This window comes from Macaca thibetana, chromosome 2 (genome assembly GCF_024542745.1).
Source record: "Macaca thibetana thibetana isolate TM-01 chromosome 2, ASM2454274v1, whole genome shotgun sequence".
Lineage (NCBI taxonomy): Eukaryota > Metazoa > Chordata > Mammalia > Primates > Cercopithecidae > Macaca > Macaca thibetana.
In genome coordinates this window covers 144134403-144153195 of record NC_065579.1, presented here as the reverse complement: position 1 = coordinate 144153195, position 18793 = coordinate 144134403, and the positions used below count along the sequence as shown (strand labels likewise).

Sequence of the window (18793 nt, the reverse complement as noted above, 5' to 3'; positions counted from 1 at the left end):
GGAATCTGCTACGTAGAAAAAAAGAAAAAAAGTTTGGAAAGCACTGTTCCCTGTCTCCAGATGAAAAAACTGATGCCTGGGGGGGCAGTCGTTTGCCAAAATCCCAGGGCAAGTTAGGAGCAGACTCTCTCTCTGCCTGAGAGCCCTGGAGGAAGCCCCAGGCACTGCCACCTTCAAAGACGCCCTGTCCAGACCCAGGCTGCAGGGGCGGGGCGTGTTGGACCCTGTCCTGGAGCCAGCCTTGACAACAGCCATGTCCCCTTTAAGCAGAGAGCCGCCCGCTGCAGTGGGTGGACTCGGTGCCCAGCCAGTGGGAGCTGTGAGCTTCCCTCCCACAGCCCCTCCCTGGGGAGGGAAGGGAGGGCCGAGCAGCGTGGCTCCCGAGGGAGTTGGTGGGCAGCAGGGGAGACAATAGCGAACATGCTGTGTGGGCTCAGCCGGGAGACCCCTGGAGAGGCGGGTATGTAATGGGGGGTCTGTGGGCAGAGTGATGGGGCTGAACACATAGGTCCCTCTGGAGCTGCTGCCCAGAGAGAGGGGACTGGATGGCTGAGACCCGGGACTGCCACTCCCTGGAAACCCAGGGCTTGGGGAGGGTGGGGCAGGACACTTGCTAGGGCTGTATGTCTGACCCTGGCCACTGTCCTGCAGTAGGATAGCTCAGCCTTCCCCAGGGCTGTCCGGCACAGGCAGGCAGAACAGGCGGGTCTCGAGGTTCTGAGGGCAGCGCTCAGCCCTGTAGGAGGAAGGCTGGTCCCATCCGGGTGTGAGCAAAGCTTTTTGCCCAATCTCAGGATCTGCACAGCTGCCTGGTGGGAGTGAGTGTCTGACCCAGAGGGGTGAGAGCCCAAGGCCCACAGGCAAGGTGGTGGTGAGGAGTTCCTGTGCCAGCACAGGTGGGCAGGAGGCTGGACCTCAGCAGAAGAAACTCTGGCTTGGGGGTCTGGCTGGTGAGACCCTGGGACTCTGGGAATGTGTGGGATGGGGGATTACAGCTGCCACATTCCTGGGTGTGCTGAGGCTGGGACCCAGAGAGGGACAGACACGATTTTTCCATCTGTCTCTCCAGCCTCAGCCTGGGCTCACCTTATTCCCCCAAAGAGGGAGCTTGCAGCCCGGACCAGAACGTACTGCATTCACTGCCCTGGGGTTGCCTCACTGGTTTCTTTGCACGTTCTTAACATATCTTTGCACAACAGCTCCAAGGGCAGAGACTGTGGTCCCGGTGGACAGAGGAGGAAACCAAGGCTCAGGGAGGGCAATGGCCGAGCTGTGATTGACACCCAGATGACTTTTACAGCAGAGCCCCCAACCCTGCTTCTGAGGGCCCAGTGGACTTGGATTCCTACCTCCCTTCCCATGGCAAGGAGCAGAGCCAGGTCACCTCTGGACCTAGCCTTAGCAACCCAGAAAAAATAACACTAATAATCACAATAGCTGGCTGTTGTCTAGAGCTTCCTCTGGGCCAGGCTCTGTTCTAAGCTTTCTGTGCATTTTCTCATTTAATCCTCATAACCACACTGCCACTTGGGTACTGTTATTCTTCCCATTTTACAGTTGGGAAAACTGAGGCAGAGAGATGCTAAGTGACTTGTTCAAGGTTATATAGCCAGAAGTGACAAAGCTGGGATTTGACCCGATGGGCCCACCCCTCCTTGGCAACTGCACTGTAAACGGAGGCTCTGCCTTCTTGGCCTTGGCACATCTGATCTTTCAACCCAAGTCCCAGGTGAGTGGGGTCACCTTGGTCTGCTGTGGTTAGGGCCACAAAGGCAGCAGTGCCCTGGAGACCTTACCTGGGGCACTGCCAGGGAGGTGTCTCCCCCTCCTCATGGGCCTATGACCTCCATCTTGGCCCAGGCTCAGCATCAACTACCTGGGCCTTTGCCCAGTCTCCTCCCTGGCCTCCTGGCCTCCACCCCTTTGCTGCCATGGGAGGAAGCTTGCCAAAACTCAAATCTGCTCAGCTTCTGAGCCTGGCATTCAAGGCCCTTCCTGATATCTCTGACATTTTCTCTCTCTGATGACTTACTTGACCTTTACCCTCACCACCGTGGCCCCCATCCTAGGTCTCCTCATGATCACACTTGCTTCAGTTTGCATCAGCACCAAGGCTCTTCTTTCAAAAAGTATAAAGATGGAGCTTCAGGCACAGTGGGATCCAGATGCCGAATTAACATCATTAGGACTCTGGGTCTCTTCGTAGCTTGTTCTGCTTCACTTTAGTGAGCTTCATTTCCAGGCAGACTGTTTCCTTTCCTTGAGGGTTCCTGGCACCTTCAAACTTAAGGTCAACCAGCTCAGCCATCCCTAAGGAAAGAGAGCCTATTTCCAGTAGTTCCAGCAAATGCCCCAGAAACGGCTGTCATTGGTCCAACTTGTATCACACGCCCACCTCTGATGGATCACTGAGCCTCTGATTGGCCTCTGATTGGCCAGGCCTGGTCATGTGGCCTCCCCTGGAGCTGGTGAGGGCAGCCAACAGGTGGCCACTCCATACACCTCCACATTTGGCAGAGAAGACTGCAGCCCTGAGAAGTCAGCCCACTGACAGTGTGCCTCAGTGAGTGTCAGGATTGGAGCTGGGCTCTGTGGACCAGGCAGCCCTGTGTCCTTTCTCTGCTCCTGATGGGCTCTGGGTGGGTCCCTTCTCAGGCCCCACACCCTGGGCATGTCCAGTCTCACTCCAGGGAGTCTTGTTTTCCTGTCACTAACCCCAGAGCTCTGGCAGGAAGGGATTGTGACCTAACTCAGTTGGCTGGGGCTGGGGCACACAGTAGGCCTGAACACAGATTTTGGCAGGAAGTCCCTCTCCATGTTCACGCTCCTGCCTCAAGGACGGGAGGCCTGCTCTGACTCCGCAGCCACAAAGACATGTTTGTTCCGGGCCTGCTAGGTCTGAGCAGGCGCTTGCTGCCATGCTGGGGGCAGGGAAGTCTCAGTGGGTGTGGGTGTGCATGTGTGAAGGTCCCCCTGCTGTGCCCTGGGCTGCCCAGTCCTCTGAGGAGTCCTCACCAGGCCTACCCCTTGGCTCTGAGACTCCTCGGGCAGGCCTGGCCTCCTACTCCACAGCAGGGGCGGTGGCCATGGGGCAATCCTTCGCCTGAGTTTGCATCCTGGCTCTGTCTCTTCCTAGTCTCTGACCTTGAGAAACTCATTCCACCTCTTTGATTCTCATTCTCCTAATCTGTAAATGGGAATTGAATTTTAAAAATATTTGCTGAGCACGTACTACATGCCAGACAATACTGTCTGTGCTGCATGCAGCAGTGAGCGGACAGACAGAAGCCCGGCCCCCTGGAGCTGACATCCAAGTAGAAACAGTCATAGTTAGATGCTGTTGATTGCCCAGAGGACCACGAAGCACGGGGGGAGCGGAGAGGAGGTGTGGAGGTACAGGGTGCATGCGTAACTTCAAACAGGAGGATGGGGAAGGCCTGCCTGAGGAGGTGATATTTCTACAAGTTCCTGAAGGAGCTGAGAGGGGAGTTTTGTGGATGTCTGGGGAAGAGTTTTGTGGGCAGAGGGAGCAGCCGGTGCAAAGGCCCTAGGGGGGTGTGAGTCTGGTGGGCCTCGGGTGGAAAGGACAGATGTGCCCAGGCCAGGAAGGCTTTACCTCCATTTATAGTGCAGTTGCCAAGGTGGGGTGAGCCCATCGGGTCAAATCTCAGCTTTGTCACTTCTGGCTGTGTAACCAGGAACAAGTCACTTGGCATCTCCGTGCCTCAGTTTTCCCAGCTGTAAAATGGGGAGAATAACAGTGCCCAAGTGGCAGTGTGGTTATGAGGATTAAGTGAGAAAATGCACAGTGTGCTGGAGTGGAGCCGGCCAGGGCGAGCATCAGGAGGTGAAGTCCCCTGTGTGGAGGAGGATTGTGGGGGTGGCGGCCTCTCCAGGTGATGCCATGGGTCCTGATAGCCCTGATGCACCCAGCCTGTGAGTGCCTGAACCCTAACTCAGGGGCTCTTGGGGTACTGGAGCTGTCGCCTTCCCAGTGCCCTGATGCTTCTCATTTGAGGTCTGTTGCCCTCCTGTTTGGAGGGAAAGAGCAGAGCTGAGGGTTCAGGACATGGTCTGTTGTGAGGTCAGGGAGCCCTGGGTTCCAGGTGCCTCTGTAGCTCACCAACTCAGTGGCTTCTCTGGGCCTCAGGCTCCCTATCTGTAAACTGGGGACAATGGGTGAGCCTCCCTCCTGTGGTTCTTAGGACAATTAACTGACTTAGCATCCATAAAGTGCTTAGAGCAGGCCTGGCCCAGGGAAGGGCCCAACACTGGGTGCTACTTATTAAAGTTCTGGTTTTTTTCCTTGCAATCCTTGGCAACAAATGAATGAGGCTTCAAATTTTTAAATCTATTGATGCATTTCTTTTTGTCTCCCTTAAAAACGTGCTTCTGCCGAGCTTATCTGATCTTTCTATGCTGCTCTCCCCATGGAAGCTGGGCTTCCTGGGAGGCTTGTCAGCCGTGGGGATTGGAACTGTCATTCAGAGGTCAGCCTGTAACTGGCTTTGAGGCATCTCCATCGAGCCCTTGGCCTGTTCCAGCCCTCAGTGGCCAGGGAGGAATGCCCAAAGGAGCTGGGGCTCTGCCTGGAGCTGAACATCCCTAGGGCTGCAGGCATCACAGCACCTTCCAGGCCTGCATGGATGGGGGAGTAGGCAGGAAGGCGCCCAGAGGGTAGGGTCAGACCCCTTAGGAAGCCAGAAGGCCTGGGCTTCAATCCTGGCTCTGCCACTTAGAAGCTCTGTGCCCCTGAGCAGTTCCCTTGACCTCTCTGTGCCTCAGTAGGCCTGGGTTCAAACCCTGGCCCTGCCCTTTATCATGGGATATCACTTAACCGCTCTGTGCCTCAGTTTCCTCACCTGTAAAATGAGAATCATGATTATACCACCTCAAAGGTGGTGAGGATTAAATGAGATCATGCTTAGGAAGCACAGAAACCGGCACTTAATCACTAGGAGCTGTCGTCATGATTGATCTAGGAAAACTTTTCAACAAGGTGAGGGAAGCAGGCAGGAAGGGAACTGCCATGTTTTATGGTTTCTGTGCACAGTTCCTCCCAGCAACCCATGGGTGGGCACCAGTACCCCCATTTTGCAGAGGAGAAGTCTGAGGCTCTGAGAGAAGTGCCTTGTCCCAGATCCGTTAGCCAGTTGGCAGCCGATTTAGAATCAAAGTCCCAAGTTGGACTGACTCCAAAGCCCATGCCTCCCTTCCCACCATATCAACAATCCCCTCCACAGTGGGGCGAGGCTGGACCGTCACTTGGTGGAGTGCTTAGCGCCCATGTCCTCTTCAGCACCCAGGGTCCCTGTGCGCTGGCATGGTCCTGGCTGACAGCCCACTGTCCCTGCAGACCATGCCCTGTTTGCCCCAAGTGGAGCCTCTGGGCCTTTGTTTTCTCAGTGGTCCCTTTTCAGGTGCTGTGTCCTCCCTCCAGGAGGCTCGCAGAACAGGGCAGCAGTCAAAGCCGGCTGACTTTATAGTCCCGCCCACTCCCCTGCGCTTCTTTCCGGCCACCCCACTTAGGCAGGACTCTGGCGAAGGCAGCCTGGCAAGGAGTTGACTTCCTTTTTCCTTTGTCAAAGCTCAATAGTCCCCTGCGGCCCCAGAGAGAGGGAGATAATGAAGGCAAATTAGCCATGATTTCAAGAGAAATAAAATAAAAAAAAGCCCACCCACCCACCCACCCTGGCTGCAGCGTGGGCCTGAGTACCAGGTGTACAGGTCTGAGCTCCAAGCACGTTTCTCCCTCTGTTCCTCCTCCCCTGACTTGCACACCCCACATTTGCTGGGACTGGCTGGCACCACTGCGGAAATGAATTTTCCTCCAAAGCGAGTTCCTACAGGACGATTGACTGAAGGCAAAAGCTCATAATTGCCCATTGCTGGAAGGAGGAGACTGGGGAAAAAAAAAAACATGGATAAAAATATCTCTGTTTTTTATGCACGTTTCCAGCTGAAAATTGGTGGGAAAGATGTTTTTGAAAAGCCTTCATCTCTAAGCATATAATTACCAGGTCCTGGAACAAAAAAGAGAGAGTGGGAGAGCAAGCATGTTCTCTGAGGAGGGGGTCTGAACCCCCAAGGGGTTTTCTATAAATAAAGTAATCCCCTCAACTTTTCAAGCTCTGGCCAGCTGGAGTCAGCCATGGGAGAGACACCCCCATTTTACAGAGGGGGAAATGGCGGCTCGAGTCACGCAACCAATTGGTAATTCTAACCCTATGTTGATTCTTGGTTTGGATGCTGCCTCAGTTCCCCACCATCTGAGGATGTTCGTGAAAGGGAAACCCTATGTCCCCTTTGAACGGGCATCAGCAATCACTGCAGCATTCCTTCCGGGCACCTTTCTGACTATGCCAGGGGATCTTGGCTGCTCAGAAGCCTCTTATCTGGCAACTCGCCTATCAAGAATGACTTCTTGACTTCCACAAGAGGCCACCAAGGGCACACCCTGAGATGCACATGCATTCCCTAGGGAAGTCTCTCGAGACCTCGCCTGCTGCCCACTGACTCTTTGCGCACAGTAGTATGATTTGTTTTGCAGCACACAGTCAAGTCTCTGACAGCTGGGAAAAGAGATGGCTCACAGCCTGAACCCCAAACCAGCCAAAAATTGTAGCAGGAAGGGAGTTGCGGCCACTCAGTGTCGAGACCAGCAGACTCTTGCACCTCTGCTGTCCCTAAGGTGTCATTGTAATCCAGTTTGGCACCTGGTAGTGCACTGGAGCAAAATCTGAATATTGGGCTGAGGAAAGGGAAGAGAGGCAGTGTCAGAGACAAACTTGGAGGGCACCACAGAGACCCAGGGCATGGGTCCTCCCCTTCGCCAACCAACATTGGGCACCCTGTGCTTCAGCATCCAGCTTTTGGGGGTGCCATTGTTCCTCCGTCTGAATTTCCGACTTGCTTTTACAATTAGAGCTCACAGCTCCACATCCACTCTGGGATTCCACTGCTCTGAATTTGGTGAACTTGGATTTTGGCTTCCTTATCCTTTCCTTAAGAGATAATCCTTCTCTCTCCCCCACTTTCCTCTTAGGGTTCATAAACCTGGAGCTAGCAAGCTTATCTCTGGTCTTCCCAAGACAGCTAGAGAGAGAGAGGGATTTTCCAGGGACAGAATCTAATCTGCACAGGATAAGACATATTTTAATTCCAGAATTGCCCTCATGAAATACCAGAGAGGTTCACTGTCACACAGTTGATAGAACCCAGTCTTTTTGATTTTATTAGCTCAGAAACATCTTGTTGAATCCAAATGAAGTGCGTATTAGGAAACCGTAATGGGAGGCATTATACTTAATGGGGTGTTGCCTGAATTCTTGGCGGCTGATGTGAACTATAGGTGGAAGGGGGATGAGCGGAGCTGCTGAGGACCCAACCCCAGGGGACCTGGAAATGATTCCTGGCTTAACTGCTATTTGATTTGTTATTTATTAGCTGCTGGCAAGCAAAGAGAGCCCAGCCCTGGTCTGGCGGAGCACAGTAGTTGGCGACCGGGACCTTTCTCAGCGGTTACAGCTGCAGGTGGGAACGCTCTCAGGCTTCCGTAGGCCCAAGTTGAGGAGAAACACTGACTCAGGCTGAGCCCCGCCCTCAACTCAGCAGGATCCGGCCCGGAACCAGGCTGAGCCCCGCCCTCAACTCAGCAGGATCCGGCCGGGAACCAGGCTGAGCCCCGCCCTCAACTCAGCAGGATCCGGCTAGGAACCAGGTTGAGCCCCACGTCTGACTCAGGCTGAGCCCCACGTCTGACTCAGGCTGAGCCCCGCTCTTAACTCAGGCTGAGCCCCGCCCTTAACTCCGGCTGAGCCCCGCCCTTAACTCAGGCTGAGCCCCGCCCTCAACTCAGCCTGAGCCCCGCCCTTAACTCAGGCTGAGCCTGCCCCAGACCCAGGTTGAGCCCCTACCCTAAAGCAGGTTGAGCCCCGCCCCTGACCCAGGTTGAGTCCCCTCCTGACTGTAGAGCAATGGTTCTCAATTGGGGGCGATATGGTTCCCCTAGAGAACATTTGGCAGTGTTTGGAGTCATTTTTGTTGGTCACAGATGCTCCTGGCATCTGGTGGTTAGAGGCCAGGGATGCTGCTCAGCTTCCTGCAATGCAGAAGAGAAGCCCCCACCGCAAGGAGTCATCTGGCAAAAAAACACCCATAGTGCTAAGGCTGAGAAACCTCCCGTAGACTGAGCCCTGTTCCCGGTTCTGGCTGAGCCCCCACCCTGGCCCAGGCTGAGTCCTGACCTTGACTCAGGCCACTCATACCCTGACTGACCCAGCCAACCCTGGCTGAACCCTAATCAGACGCTCCCTTCATGAAAAAGACCTGGCTGGAGCAGAGTAGGGGAAGTGGCTCTGCCACCTGCGGAGACTGAACCTTCTCCCTTCCTTTCTCCCGCTGCCACTGAGAATGGGAGGGCGCGTGGGCCGCTGGGTCAGGTCTCACTTTCCATGGGTGTGAGGTGGAGGAGGAGAGCGAAGTTCCCACAGCTGGCGAATGGCAGAGCTAGGATCTCTACTCAGGCCTGACTGACCCCCGAGCCTCTTCTGCTAACACTAGGCTAAGCTGGAGCCGCAGAGGTTGGGGTGGCAGGAGAGCCCTTCTTCAAGGGCAGGCGCGGGCATGTGCGGGCTCAGGCGAGGCCTGAGGAAGGAGCAGAAGGTGCCTGGGAGGGCTGAGCCCTGAGACAGCGCAGGGAGCCCACCAGCTTGATGATGCGTCCCTTCTCTTTTTGGCACCTGCTCTTGCCCGTGTCAGCCCAGTACTGAGAAAGGAGACTTAGATGAGGAATATGAAAAAAATAACCCGGTCGATGGGGCCTCGAGCACAGGGTAGAATACGCAAACAGGCCTGGGGTCTGGTTCCAGCTCTTGGTAGACGCTGCTTTGGCCAAAGACCTCCCTTTTCTGAGCCTGTTTCCTCATCTGTCAAATGGGTGTGATTGCAGCACCTACCTCCTCCCAAGACCACGGTGAGAAGTGAATGAGGTGGAATGAGATAATGTGGTGGTGTGCACAGGGCGTGGCTGCTGCAGGATCTGTGAGTTTCCTTCCCCTGTCTGTCAGCACATAGAGGAGAAACCAGAACACGTCCCATCAGGCCGAACCCCGCCCTTAACTCAGGCAGAGCCCCGCAAAATGAGGTATGTGCAAAACGAGGGATGCCGCAGGGAGGCTGGGGCCCAGCAGGTGACCAGACAACCTTCCAGCTTCCAACTCCTTTGAAATGCTCAGGTGCAGTCACGGGAAAGTAAGGAAAACCTCGGGCATCAGAAATGAAGTGAATGAGACTATCAAGCAGATAAGGATGGTCTGTGTAATCAGCCCATCAACTTTGTAAGGAAGGTCTGGCCAGTCCAATAGGGCAAATAAGAAAAATGAAAGGCATAAAGTTTAGAAAGTAAGAAATCAAACTGTCATTTTCACAGATGATATGATTATGTATATAGAAAATCCAAAATAATGTATGGCTAAACTTAGAATTAATACGTGAATTTAAAAGTTCAGAATATGTGCTTGCTTAGGCAGCACAGATACTAAAATTGGAATGATACAGAGAAGATTAGCATGGCCTCTATACAAGAATGACACATAGATTTGTGAAGTGTTCCATATTTTTACAAAAAAAATAGAATGAATAAGACCTAGTATTTGATAGCACACTAGGGTGATGATAGTCAATAATAATGTAATTGTACATTTAAAAATAACTAAAAGGGTTTAATTGGATTGTTTGTAACACAAAGGATAAATGCTTGAGGTGGTGGATACCCCATTTACTTTGACGTGATTATTAGGCAGTGCATACCTGTATCAAAATATCTCATCTACCCCATAAATATATACGCCTACTACATACCCACGAGAATTAAAAATACATTTTTTAAGCTCAGAATATAAAATGAACTGTATATTTATACACCAGGAACAAATAATTAGAAAATGAAATTTGAAAAACAATCTACTTTCCTTACCTTTAACACACTTTAGATGCCTAGGAATACATTTAATGAAAGTGGTGTAAGACTTTTTCTCATACAAGTATACACAGTGTTCTTAGGAGAAATTAAAGACAAAATGAATGGAGGAGTATACTGTGATCATTGACTGGAAGGTTCAATATTGTCTCCCAAAGAAAAAGACATCAATTCTCCACAAATGGGCCTATAAATTCAATGCATTTCCACTTAAAAAATGAGGAGAAATGGAAAACGAGCAGGATGAGTGCAGGTGATGCTGGGGCTTCTCTACTGGGGTGGCAGCAGGAATGGGGGGAATGTTTGTGCGTCTGGTCTGGTAGCCGAAGGCTTGGGTTTTAATGGCTCAGAGCTACAGGAAAAGATACCTTGTACTTTCCCAAGTTGGTACTGAGACCCCAGCATAAAGCCAGGACCTTTGAAGAGATCTACCCTCAGTGAAAGGGGGACTTAGAAAATATTCACCCATCTGTCAGGGAGCTAAAACAAAAGCTTATCTGTCTCAACTCAGCCTCCAGTGGTCTCCTTTGAGGATTTGTGATCTAAGATGTGCCCCTTGTTTCTGGTGAACGTTAGAATTTTTAATACCACCATGGTTCTGGAATCTTTGAGCCAAGATCGGTATTTAGAATACCATGGGGGTATTGTAAATTCTAACGAGTGTTGTAAATACCCATAATCATTGATATCAGGGTAATGATACCTTGGCAAGCCCTCAGGGGAAGGAATGGAAAATTCTCTCTGGACTCTGGAGCCCTACAATCAGGCTGAATAGAATTCCCACAGTTGAAGCCCCACTAAAGATGAGCTCACAATCCAACAATTACCAACCACACGAGGAAACAGTCTACTGTAAGGGAGAGTCATCAGACACCCAGGCGAAAGAAATACCTCCCAAGAATTTGAGATAATGGAAAAATAGAATAACAGATGAATGTTCAAAAGATTTAAAATTATTAGAAACATAAGGAGCAACAGAAAAAGAACAAAATATAAAAACAGAACAAATATATAAGCAAAATAATCAAAACTTTCAAGAGCCATAAATGTACTGTTGGAATTAAAATTTGGAATGGGTATTAGACTAATAATTATGGTATTACTTTGTAAGGTGGGATATAGTACTTTTGTTATATAAGAAATAGGTTCCTATTTAGAAATGCATATTGAAATACTTAAAGGTGAAATTGCATTATGCCCAGGATTTGTTTTAAAATATTTCAGCATAGATAAAAATAAATGGATTAAATATGGCAAAGTGTTAATGATTGTTAAAACTACCCATTACGTAAATCCAATTCATTATACAAGTGTTTTTCAAACTTTAGTGTGACACAGTCACCTAGAAGGCTTTTCGAAGCACACATTATTACATCTGACAAAGGATTTGTATCCAGAATATATGAAAACTCAGTAACAAGGAAACAAACAACCCAACTTAAAAATGGGCAAAAGCGGCCGGGCGCGGTGGCTCACGCCTGTAATCCCTGCACTTTGGGAGGCCGAGGCGGGCGGATCACGAGGTCAGGAGATCGAGACCATCCTGGCTAACCCGGTGAAACCCTGTCTCTACTAAAATACAAAAAATTAGCCGGGCGCGGTGGCGGGCGCCTGTAGTCCCAGCTACTCCGGAGGCTGAGGCAGGAGAATGGCGCGAACCCGGGAGGCGGAGCTTGCAGTGAGCCGAGATGGTGCCACTGCACTCCAGCCTGGGTGACAGAGTGAAGACTCCGCCTCAAAAAAAAAAAAAAAAAAAAAAAAAAAAAAAAAAAAATGGGCAAAAGCTTTGGCACTTCCTCAAAGATATAGATGAATGGCAAGTTAAAAAAAAGTGCCCAACCTCATTAGTTGTTACACAAATGCAAATTAAAATCACAGTAAGATACCTCTGCACATGTATTAGCATGACTAATTTTTTTTTTTTTAATTGGGAGACAGGGTTTTGCTGTGTTGCCCAGGCTGGTCTTGAATTCCTGGGCTCAAGTGATCCTCCTACCCTGGCCTCCCAAAGTTTTGGGGTTATAGGTATGAGCCAATGTGCCCAGCCTAAATTTTTTTGTTTAAACCCTAACTGATATTACCAAGTGCTGATGAGGATGCAGAGCGATTGAAACTCTTTTACATTGTTGATCGGGTGCAAAATGGCACAGCCACTTTGAAACAGTTTGGCAGTTTCTTATACATTTAACCATATTCTCGCCATACCACCTAGCGATGCCATTCCTGGATGAAACAGAAGCTTATGTTCAAACAAAAGCCTGTATGCAAATGTTTATTAAGGCTTTATTCAAAATCACCAAAAACTGGAAACAATAGCAATGTCTTTCAACAGATCAATAGCTAAACAACTGGTACATCCATTCGATGCTACCCAAGTTGTCCGTAAAAAGACACAAACTTGGCCAGGCGTGGTGGCTCAAGCCTGTAATCCCAGCACTTTGGGAGGCCGAGACAGGCGGATCACAAGGTCAGGAGATCGAGACCATCCTGGCGAACACAGTGAAACCCCGTCTCTACTAAAAAAAAATACAAAAAACTAGCCGGGCGAGGTGGCGGGCGCCTGTAGTCCCAGCTACTTGGGAGGCTGAGGCAGGAGAATGGCATGAACCCGGGAGGCGGAGCTTGCAGTGAGCTGAGATCCGGCCACTGCACTCCAGCCTGGGCGACGGAGCGAGACTCCGTCTCAACAAAACAAAACAAAACAAAAAAAGACGCAAACTTCTGATACACACGACACTATGGCTGAATCTCAAATGATTATGCTAAATTTAAGAAACTGGACTCAAAAGCGTACATACTGAGTGATTCCACTTACATGACATTCTGGAGAAGACAAAATGATAGAGACTGAAAACAGATAAGTGCTTGTGGGGAACAAAGGATGGCTCAGGGACTGACTACAGTGGAACATCAAGGGAGAATTTCGGGGGCCTATAGAAATGCTCTAAAACTTGGTTGTGGTGGTGGTCAGGAGACATTTTCCAAAGTGCATCAACATGCTCACCACAAAGAGTAAATTTTACTATATTTAAATTTTTATTTATTTTTATTTTTTATTTTTTGAGATGAAGTCTCACTCTGTCACCCAAACTGGAGTGATATGGCGCGGTCTCAGCTCACTGCAACCTCCGCCTCCCGGGTTCAAGCGATTCTCCTGCCTCAGCCTCCCAAGTAGCTGGGATTACAGGCATCCACCACCATACCCCGCTAATTTTTTTTTTTTTTTTTTTTTGAGACGGAGTCTTGCTCTGTCGCCCAGGCTGGAGTGCAGTGGCCAGATCTCAGCTCACTGCAAGCTCCGCCTCCCGGGTTCACGCCATTCTCCTGCCTCAGCCTCCCAAGTAGCTGGGACTACAGGCGCCCGCCACCTCGCCCGGCTAGTGTTTTGTATTTTTTTTTTTAGTAGAGACGGGGTTTCACTGTGTTAGCCAGGATGGTCTCGATCTCCTGACCTTGCGATCCGCCCATCTCGGCCTCCCAAAGTGCTGGGATTACAGGCTTGAGCCACCGCGCCCGGCCATGCCCCGCTAATTTTTGTAATTTCAGTAGAGATGGGGTTTTGGCATGTTGGCCAGGTTGGTCTCGAACTCCTGACCTCAGGTGATCCGCCCACCTCGACCTCCCAAAGTGCTGGGATTATGGATATGAGCCACCGTCCCCTAGTCTAAATGTTAAAAAGTGGAGACAAATATAAGTTAGACTAATATACTAATATACACACACTTACAGATTCCTGGAGCCCACCCCCAGAGTGTTTGCTTTTTCAGGTCCTAGTTGGGACCAAGAATTTTCCTTTCTTACTTCCCTTTCCTTCCTCCTTCCCTCCCTCTTCCCTCCCCTCCCTCCCCTCCCCTCCCCTTGCTTTCCTTCTTCCTTTCCTTTCCTTCTTCGTTTCCTTTCCTTCTTCCTTTCTTCCTTTCTGCCTTTCCTTTCCTTTTCTTTCCTTCTTCCTTTTCTTTCCTTTCCTTTCCAAGTAATTAGAAAATGAAATTTGAAAAACAATCCAATTTCTGTAGCTTTAACACACTTTAAATGCCTAGGAAAGGCAATGCCTTGGAAAGGAAATGCCTTGCCTTGCCTTGCTTTGCCTTGCCTTGCCTTCCCTTCCCTTCCCTTCCCTTCCCTTCCCTTCCCTTCCCTTCCCTTCCCTTCCCTTCTTCCTTTCCTTCTTTCTCTCCCTCTCTCTCTCTCTTCTGTCTCTGTCTTTCTCTCTTTTTGAGACAGAGTGAGGGTCTCACTCTGTCACTGGAATGCAGTGGCACAATCACAGCTCACTGTAGTCTCGACCTCCCAAACTCAAGTGATAGCCCCACCTCAGCCTCCCGAGTAGCTGGGTCTGCAGGCACGTACCACCATGCCCGGCCAATTTTTGCATTTTTTGTAGAGATGGGGTTTTACTATGTTGCCAAGGCTGGTCTTGAACCCCAGGGTTCAAGTGATCCACCTGCCTCAGCCTCCCAAAGTGTTGAGATTACAGGCATGAGCCACTGTGGCCAGCGAAGAATTTACATTTCTGACAAGTTCCCCGGTGCTGTGGGCCTGGGGACCACATTTTGAGAATCTCTGCATCATACTGTCCTACCTTCTATATGTTTGAAATGTATGAAAGATTTTCTACTAACTTAAAAGAAGCAAAAAAGGCAGATTTCATTGCAGATTAGACGTATCTTGGAGAGATAAAGAAGATACGGAAAGTATGAGAGAAGGGTGGATGTGGGTCATGGAGAATAAAATGGGAAGTCCTGAAGTACATCTATTAAGCTTTTAAAAAGAGAGAGAGCTGATGGAAACAATATTTGAGGAAACACGAGGGAGCACTTTCTCGAATTAGAGTGAAGGAGGACAGACTTATCTCAGGCTGCCTAGAACACTTGAGAATGTGATTCGTAAACTGTAAAGTGCGGTCCTCATGAGGAAGCATTAATCTGGTCCACCCAAGATTGAGTTTCCTCTCTGTCAGAGCTGTCTCACATGAGCTGCGGTGCCTGCATGTGAGAGAGCTGCCCGTCCCAGCAGGTATGTAAGCACAGCCCTGGGTAGTAGAGTCAGCAGAACTGGGTTCTAATGCAGATTGCACAACTCTCCAGCTGTGTGACGATGGGCATGAGTTGGCCTTCTCTGAGCCTCAGCTTCCTTATCTGTACAGTGGAATAATCTGATCCATGGTAACACCATTCACAGGGTTGTTGAGACAGTGAACCACAGAATGGCTGTGAAGCTCCCAATGTATAGTGTAGTGCTCAGAGAATGTTATTCAGCCCCAAGAGCAGGGGCCAGGCTTTCTTTGGGAGGAGCAGCCCTGATGATTCTCCAGCAGAGAATCAGGTGGAGCTGGTGGCAGGAGGGAACCCATCTTACAGGCCACGTCCACGGAGTAGAAAATAACCAAAGCAGAGGAGGTCTGCAGGCATGGAAATGAAAGTGGAACTCGGCCTTTCCCTCTTTCTCCCCTGCAGACGATGGGCCCTACTCCAAAGGAGGCAAGGACGCAGGAGGGGCTGACGTTTCCCTGGCATGCCGCAGACAGAGCATTCCAGGTAATGAGGCTTCCCTCATTCCCTCTTTTTCTGCCCTGAAGGCACAGAGAGCCCTAGGTGGGGGTCAGACGGCAACAGCTTTGCCACTAACTTGCTCTGTGACCTTAGACCAGCCAGTTAACCTGTCTGATTCTCCTCTGTAAAAAGGAGATGATCATCACCCAGGTCTATGTAGCAGAGTGCCCTACTAACCAGGTGCTTGCCTCACTTGTCTTGGAGCTGGGGGCCTGGGGTGGCCCCAGCTGCCCACTCAAGCCCCCATCCCCATCTGTCGTCAGAGGAGTTCCGAGGGATTACTGTGGTGGAGTTGATCAAGAAGGAAGGCAGCACACTGGGCCTGACTATCTCAGGTGGCACCGACAAGGATGGAAAGCCCAGGGTCTCCAACCTGAGACCTGGGGGACTTGCGGCCAGGTGAGAAGTGGGCTTGGCATGGCAGCAGGAGGTGGGTGCAGAGGCAGTGATGGGACCCCAGGGTCAGTGGAAAATGTACTGAAGGCCTTATGCAAAGCAATCAAGCAGCTGTTTCCAGGAGCACCCATCAGCTTGGTGTCTGCAGAGGGAAGGCGTCCAATGGAGGCTGTAATTCTAGACCCTGGCTTCTCTTTTCTTTTACACCGGGGCTTGGCCATAGCACCCCACAGTCACCAGGCCATATCTGCCCTCCAGGCCCTTGCATATGCAATCCTCTATGTCCAAAAGCCTGTTCCCCACAGCATCCTTCTGGCACACTCCTCTTTACCCCTCCACACTCAGCACAGAGGTCACTGCCTCCAGGAAGCCCTCCCTGACCCCAGGCCAAGGCAGCTGTGCTGCTCTGTTCCTGAAGCCCCACATACACATTTCTGCACACATTGTCCTGATTTCCCCTGTCATTTGCCCCTGTGGCTCCCTTGGACCAGGAGGCCTGGGAGTTAGCCTCTCAGTCACTGCATCCCTGGGCCTCGCACAAGACAGGTGCAGATAAATGTCCAATTGAACAGAAGGAAGGTTGGTGGCGAAAAGCCAGGAGGAGCGTTAGGGAATAGCAAAGGATGTAATGATCTGGCCACTCTGCAGGCTCATCTGAGACACCCCTGCACAAGGAAAAGCAGGCAGACCAGTGTAGAGGGAAAACCTGGGATCTGGGCATCAGGCTCTGCACTCTTTTACTTGCTGTGTGACCTTGGACAAGTGTCTGACCTCTTTGAGCCTCAGCTTTCCCGTTTGTGAAATGACGATCCAGTGATCATAAAGATTCCAGAGGAGGGTGGGTGTGAATGCCAGGACTGCATGGGCCAGCACCTATTACCATGCGTGCCCTGGCCTTCCTGCTCCAGGAGTGATCTGCTGAACGTTGGTGACTATATTCGGTCTGTGAATGGGATCCACCTGACCAGGCTCCGCCACGATGAGATCATCACCCTGCTCAAGAATGTGGGCGAGCGCGTGGTGCTGGAGGTGGAGTATGAGCTGCCCCCGCCCGGTGGGTGCCCTTGGACGGGGAACTTTCTCCACTGCCTTGGTCGCGGGTGGACACGGCTACCTCCCCACCAGGGCCTGGGTGGTGGGGATCGTACCAGATGGAGTGGGTGGAACCTGGAGACTGGCCACAAGCATCCATACCTCACCTAGGGGCTGAGCCTACGACCGCAGTATGCTGTCACTAGGAGGCGGTGGGACTCTATAGCCAATGTCATTTTACATATTTAGTTTCCAGATGCTTTTCCTTTAGCGGGGAAGGTTTTGGAAGCATTAGCTGAATAAGTTGTTCCCTGGCCTACCACACCCACACTCCACTGCCCTGCACTAAGTAGCAGCGGTGTAGGGTTTCACCTAGCTTGAGATTTTCAAAGTTGGTCTAAAGTCATGAATTTTGAGTAACTGTCTGGAATTCAACCCTGGCCTGAGCCTACCAGCCATGGACTCAAGCCTGAGTTCTGCCGTCATCTCTGTGAGCATGGGCAGGCCCTTTCCTCTCTGTCAGTGGTGGGCTAAGTGGGATTAGGGGAGAGGGTCTCCCTAAGCCTCACTTATTCGACCTGTAAAATGGGCAAGGGTTTATCCTCCCTGTAATCTCTGTGACTGATCACCCAGTCCTCCTGGAATGAGCTTTGGGCACATCTGCTGGCCTGAAGATGCAACTGAGGGACTCAAAGGAGTCCTCCATTTCTCCCCAGCGCCTGAGAATAACCCAAGGATCATTTCAAAGACAGTGGACGTCTCCCTCTACAAGGAGGGCAATAGCTTTGGCTTTGTCCTTAGAGGTCAGTGAAAGAATTGCCCTTGGGATTGGGGCAGCAAGAAAGAGGCTAATACTAATTCCATGTGTGCACTGTTTTGCTTTGAATGTAATTTATGCATATCTCAGTTCTGACTTTAAGGAACACAGGACCGTTAAGGTAAGTATTCAATGGGAAAATTTGCCAAGCAATGAAGTATGCTTGGCTGGGGAGAGTGAGAGGAGACAGTTGTACTGGAAAATGATGGTGAAAGCTGCTACAGAGATTGAGAACAAAGTTTGGAGCTTCCTAGAGATCAGGGAAAAGGGGAAATAAGGTGAGGTCACAGAAGGGAGGCAAGCCATTTAACAGAGAGAGGACTTTGGTCATGTTACCCACCCCGTGTACCATCTCTTGGGAGGGGGTATTTATTGTTGGTGTCTCATAAGAGGGTCCATGAATAGCAAGGACAAGGTCCTCAAACAGGTTTTACTGAAGGAGCCTGCTCAGGGGCTGTGTGGGGGCCTCTGGATGGGAAGGGGTGGGTGAATGATTCCTGCTTCTTGTCAAATTCTGTCCAGGAGGTGCCCATGAAGATGGGCACAAGTCCCGCCCGCTTGTCCTGACCTACGTGCGGCCCGGTGGCCCTGCTGACAGGTGAGCTGAGGCAGAAGAAATCCACACACTGCATTGACCTGCCCCAACTCCCCTGCAAAGAGCGTGGAGCGGAGTCACCATGCCTGTTCCCCAGATGAAGAGACTGAGGCCCTGAGGGAGCACTCCCTGCCTAGTGTGATTCAGGGAGTTGCTGGTGGAGCCAGGATGTAACCCCAAATGAAGGAAACCTCAACCCCTTTCTTCTCCAGCATCCTGCTGTCTCGGGGGCTGGGGTATTTGGAGAGGGGCAGCCTTGGTGTCGTTCTTCCCTTTCCTGCTCCTTAGTTTTCCCGTCTATGGAATGGTCCCTAAGAGTTGCTATGAGAGATTTGGAGGCACACTGATTGGTCACTGCTGTAGCTGTCTGTGACTCAGTCTCCTGGGTCCTGGCTGATCGACCCAGCTCGGCCCCGCCTGCG

The 18793-nt window shown here is 50.9% G+C and overlaps 1 protein-coding gene and 1 non-coding gene across 5 annotated transcripts in view; both read left to right on the top strand.

Annotated features, from left to right (window-relative positions):
* Positions 1 to 353: 353 nt before the first annotated feature.
* The window catches only part of GRIP2 (glutamate receptor interacting protein 2), a 50945-nt gene continuing 32505 nt past the window's right edge, over positions 354 to 18793 (top strand). For all 4 annotated transcript variants that reach the window (XR_007723588.1, XM_050781614.1, XM_050781613.1 and 1 more), the window contains exons 1-6: positions 354 to 460; positions 15436 to 15516; positions 15795 to 15930; positions 16836 to 16981; positions 17676 to 17762; positions 18299 to 18374. Coding sequence is in view for 3 of the 4 variants with exons in the window: in XM_050781614.1 (XP_050637571.1) it covers positions 421 to 460; positions 15436 to 15516; positions 15795 to 15930; positions 16836 to 16981; positions 17676 to 17762; positions 18299 to 18374 (566 nt within the window). In the remaining variant the exon portion in view is untranslated. The remainder of the gene's footprint in view (positions 461 to 15435; positions 15517 to 15794; positions 15931 to 16835; positions 16982 to 17675; positions 17763 to 18298; positions 18375 to 18793) is intronic.
* Positions 9515 to 9621, top strand: LOC126949394 (U6 spliceosomal RNA). Its single transcript, XR_007723700.1, has one exon. It is a non-coding gene; the product is annotated as a U6 spliceosomal RNA (small nuclear RNA).